This window comes from Sebastes umbrosus, chromosome 9 (genome assembly GCF_015220745.1).
Source record: "Sebastes umbrosus isolate fSebUmb1 chromosome 9, fSebUmb1.pri, whole genome shotgun sequence".
In the NCBI taxonomy this organism is placed as follows: Eukaryota; Metazoa; Chordata; class Actinopteri; order Perciformes; family Sebastidae; genus Sebastes; species Sebastes umbrosus.
Window position 1 is genome coordinate 26,271,444 of NC_051277.1, and position 5,367 is coordinate 26,276,810.

Genomic DNA, 5,367 nt, shown 5'->3' on the forward strand with positions numbered 1-5,367 from the left:
ACCCTATACAACCCTAACCTATATAATATATAACCCTAACCCTAACCTATATAATATATAACCCTACCCTAACCTGTATAATATATAACCCTAAAACCTAACCCTAACCCTACCACAGGGTGGCTGAGCCATGCCGACTGTCCACAGCCCCAGACTGGCAGCTGCCATAGCAGATCTTGGAAAACAACTAAAGTTCCCTGATCACATCATACAACATCACTGATGATGCATTAAATAAATAGAGTAAATGCACAGTAAAATTTGAAACAATTTCTGGTTTTCTGTTGCATAACCCCTCAGTTGTATCTTAGATAAACTCTGGGAGGAGACACTCGTCTCACTCCACTGTCGGGCACCAGGCATCGATGTGAGGGTGGGGATCGAATCCTGCTCTGCCGCAGCCAGAACGAGGAACTTAGCAACCAAGCCACCAATGCCACACGCACTTGGGACTGTTCTCTTGGTATATTTGACTTCGTCATTAGAAGTTAGACCTGAAAACAGACTGTGCCACATAAGTATTGAACTCAGACCCTCAAGTATTCCAACCAGATATCTACTACACTGAGCTATCTGACCAGATTCACTGATTTGGTGTTTCTTTTTGTATTTGACTTCGTCATTAGAAGTTACAACTGAAAACAGTCTGTGTCACATAAGTATTGAACTCACACCCTCAAGTATTCCAACCAGATATCTACCACACTGATCTATTTCACAAGTCATAACATAGGTTGTCAAAAAAAGAGTACAACAAAGTAATAGTATAGTCTGTTGAAAACAAAAGTAATATTATGTCTAAAAATGTCATAAAATAAGTCATAGTATAGTATGTAGAAAAAGTTCATAAAATAAGTCATAGTATAGTATGTAGAAAAAGTTCATAAAATAAGTCATAGTATAGTATGTAGAAAAAGTTCATAAAATAAGTCATAGTATAGTATGTCGACAAAGTTCTTGGAAAAAAAGTCACAGGCTGTTTTCGAAACCGCATACTGCATACTACTGAGGAGCGCAGTATGCAGTACATACTGCATACTGCGCATCCTCAGTAGTATGCAGTATGGAACGTAAATCGGTTTATTTTGTAGTACGCGAGGCCGAGTTTCGCGGGCTTCCGGTTTTGGAAAGCTTAAAAAAAACTTAAAAGTTACGGCTTTGCTATGGGTAAAGTTAACGTTAGTAGGACAGATTACGTTCGTTACAGATAGACAGTAGCACTTATGAATTGCTGTCCTTACATTAAATTAGAAAAATAATATGCTATTTTTACATTTATATTATATTAAAAATAATATGCTATTTTTACATTTATATTCCTCCCTGTCCACCGCTGTCACCGGGATGTTGACGTCCGTCATTTCCGCCATTACAAAAATTTCCAAAAAGTGACCGTCGCAGCGCATTGCATTGTGGGATACAGTAGGCGAGGTAGACTGGTCTGATGCATACTGGAGAATTTTTCCAAATCAGTATGTCATCCGGGTATTTTTGGCATACTGGAGATTTTGCTTTTGTTCGCATACTGCATACTACATACTACATTTTGGCCAAATCAGTACGTACTACTAGTATAGTATGCGGTTTCGAAAACAGCCACAGTAAAGTATGTCGAAAGAATTTCAGGAAAAAAGTCATAGTATAGTATGTCGTAAAATTTCATTAAAAAAAGTCAGTATGGTATGTCGTAAAATTTCATTAAAAAAGTCATAGTATAGTATTTCGTAAAATTAGCCCTCAAAACTCACTGTATCAAAAAAGGATCGAACCCACAACCTCAAGTATTCCAACCAGATATCTACCACACTGCCACACTACCGCTATTTCACATGTCAAAAAAAAGGAGCACAAAAAAGTCAAAGTATACTATGTCGAAAAAACAGTAATTGGAGAGTATCATAGTATATATAGTAGGGGGGGGGAAAAATCATGTCGAAAAAAGTTTTAAAAAGTCATAGTATAGTATGTCGAAAAATGTTTAAAAAAAAGTCATTGTATAGTATGTCGAAAAAAGTAAGAGAAACGTTATCATTTCCTGACTGCGCCCGCAGGGAGACACCGGTACCCGGTTGGAGACGATAACGTTTCTCGCCGCAGAGCCCCGTCACTTCACAAGACACGGAAGACCTCTGTTGGTCTGGAGGAGCTGCAGCATTTATTTCTGCACAAACGTCGAGTGTACGTTCACTAGATATTCTCAGAGCTAAACTAACTCTTCTGCAGTGTGTAGTGTGCACACATGCACGTGAGGTGAAGCGAGCTGAGTGAAGGCCGGCAGGCAGAGGAGCAGAGGAGCAGAGTACAGCAGAGACTTCGACCCTGGAGACCAAAGCTGCGGTCTCTCCCGCGTCATCCGACCCCAGCCAACACTGTTTAACAGACGGGCTTCACTAGATAGAACTTTGCAGTTTTGGTGCTTCCGTGTAGTTTGTGTTGGAGTCCGTGCGCACGCATGGGACACCGACCCGGGTGATTTATACGTGTAAGAAGTTACAAACAGTCCCTTTAACATGGCTGCATTGATGCTACCTAGACAAATGTAATATTACAGTTCTTCACAGTCACCACTAGAGGTCAGTGAACACTCGTCATTTTAAATACACAGGTCATCTCTTTGCTTTATACAACCAGCGAGCATTTTGTTTTGCCTTTTACCTGAGATTTAACAGCAGTGCCTTATTGTTGATCCCTTGCATCTTCTTGTCAACACAATAAGGGAAATACAAAGGAAAACACCATTGGGATCTCGTGCTTCTTTTCCTTTGTGTGTACAAAATAATCCATAAAAAGATACTCTGTATAACATTAAATATTTACACTAAATATCATGTATTTGTCATGTCATGTATTGCTTATAGCCAATCATTGCCATGACGTTACACAGTTCCTTACTGTCACCACTATAGGGCAGGAAACTAACACTTGGGATTTTAAATACACAGATCAACATCTCCTAGCATCAAAATAGAGGTAGACTCAGGAACTGAGCTAAAATAATAATAATAATAATAATAATAATAATAATAATGCTAAAAAATATAAACATTATTCAGATTAAACAACTGGTAAATAAAAATGGCCTGTTGCTAACTTGACTTGTGTTTTCAAAATCACAAGTTTTTATGCCCTCCAGTCGTCACAGTAGACTTTAGTAGGAATGATACAGTTACTGATTATATTCTTTAGAGGTATCAATAAGTTATGTTTATAATAGTATCTGTATTTCTAATATATACTTTGTTATAAAACAATACAAAGCCCTGCATCATGTAATGATTTAAGGAAGTGTGTACATTTCTCATAAGTGTAAGTATGTTAACATGGCTGCATTGATGCTAACTTGATGAATTTAATGTTGCATTTCTTCACAGTGACCACTAGAGGACAGTGAACAGTCGTCATTTTAAATACTTTAGACATTTTTCATGAAATATTTTTTTTCTATACTATTTAATGACATTTTATGGTTATTTTATTGAATACTATACTATGAATTTTTTTATGATTTTTTATTGTATAGTATATAATGTCATTTTTCATGACATTTTTTTTGCCATAATAAACTATGAAATTTGCATTTATTTATTAATAGCATATTATACTATGACATTTTTGTGATTTTTTATGGCATTCTATGACATTCTTTTTTGCATACTATACTTGACATTTTTATAGCTATGACTTTTTATGACATTTTATGTTTTTTTTGCCATACCATACTATGACAATTTCATGATTTTCTTCTATGGCATACTATATTACGATATTTTCATTTTTTTATTTTAATGGCATACCATACCATGACATTTTCATGACATTTTTATGGAATACTATAGTATAACATTTGTATGACATTTTTATGTCAATGACTTTTTTTAATGACATTATTTTTTTCAAAACGTTTTTTCAAAGATGAAACATAACATTATGTCCATAATCCAATGGGAATGATATAACTGTCTTTCTATGAGACCTAGGAAATTAAGTCTTGATGGGTCTTTTTTATATGTCATAACAGGAAAATTACAGGTGTATTTGATAACATGAATTAATAATGGATGCATTGCAGTTAGCTATATCAGCTCAGGGTCGTGTGGTTGGCTGAAAGAACAGAACTATAATTAGTGTTATTAGTTTATACCTGTACTTTTTCTGCTATCGCAAGTTAAAATGGCATCATCCAGATGCCAAAATAAACATAATTTTGTTGTTGTTGTTTTTTACAAAAGTGTAAATATTATAAAGCTATTGATGCACATCAGTGAACACAAGCCCTTTGAGGGAACATAAAACATACAATTTGTTCACAGTGAATGTATAATTACATATAAATGTACAACTGACAACAGACGTATTAGATTCAAGTTTTATTTAGAAGAGAAATACAAAATATAGGAAATTTGAATAATATGTACACTATACATTCCCAGCATGGAGAGTTTTTCATCCTCTCCACAGCCAACGATTGCAGCTTGTTCCCACTAGGTGACTCTGCTGTTCTCAGTTTGTCTCTGTCTCTGATCCACTTCATCAAAACCAAGGTCTCCACATGGAGGAAGAAGAGTTTGGTGGTGACCCCTCCCTCGGTGCAGGGTGTGGAGGGGATCTCAGGGTGATGAGAGGGGGGCAGAGGAGGGCCGGAGAGCCGGAGTGAGGAGCGGTGGGCGAGAAACTAAAGAAGGAGGTGTTGGAGGACAGAGGTGACAGGCTGGGGGGGAAGGAGAAGTGAGAGGCAAATGACGGGAAAGGAGGAGAGGTGGCATAAGTGGAGAAAGAGGGCGAAAGCCACGGAGAGGGAGGGGGGGACAGATAGTCGTGGAACGGTGTGGAGCAGGAGTGAGGCTGAAATGGGGAGTGAGATGGAAACTTAGGAGTCTCTTCTTTCCTCTCAGATGTGCAAATGACATCCATAGTTATTCCATCTGGTCCTTTAGCCATCTCAGTGTCGGTCACTCTCTTGTTGAAGTCTGGTTGAGGATTGTTTGGCTGCTGGCTCTCTGTGTGGTGTTTCAACCCCTCGATCAGTCTCGTTCTCTGTGCCGGTGTGATTTTGTGCATGTAGCTGCTCAGCTGGGCCACACACTGCTGAAAACCTGCACTCTCTATGGTAAAGAGAGTAGGAGCACCGGACTCTGTGTGATGAAGGCTTACCACAGGAGCATGAGTCTTCACGTGACTGGTAGTAGAGTCTGCAGCAAAGAAAAGACACCATGGGTGAGGGAGTGTGACATTAAAATGTTGATTTGCAGCAGAAAAAGGGATTTTTATGAAATATTTCATACATTTAAACTGAACTATTTTGTTTGACGAACCCTTTCTCAGGTCCCTCCCATCTGTCCACTTCTGAACATATTCCACAGCCAAGTC

At 38.0% G+C, this 5,367-nt stretch overlaps 1 protein-coding gene across 1 annotated transcript in view; it reads right to left on the reverse strand.

Moving 5' to 3' along the window:
• Positions 1 to 4,405: 4,405 nt before the first annotated feature.
• Positions 4,406 to 5,367, reverse strand: part of her11 (hairy-related 11) — a 1,762-nt gene continuing 800 nt past the window's right edge. Inside the window, exons 3-4 of the mRNA XM_037780990.1 lie at positions 5,313 to 5,367; positions 4,406 to 5,189 (exon numbers count right to left, since the gene is read on the reverse strand). The exon at positions 5,313 to 5,367 is cut by the window's right edge and continues 39 nt beyond it. Of these exons, the coding sequence (XP_037636918.1) occupies positions 4,531 to 5,189; positions 5,313 to 5,367 (714 nt within the window). The 3' untranslated portion in view covers positions 4,406 to 4,530. The remainder of the gene's footprint in view (positions 5,190 to 5,312) is intronic.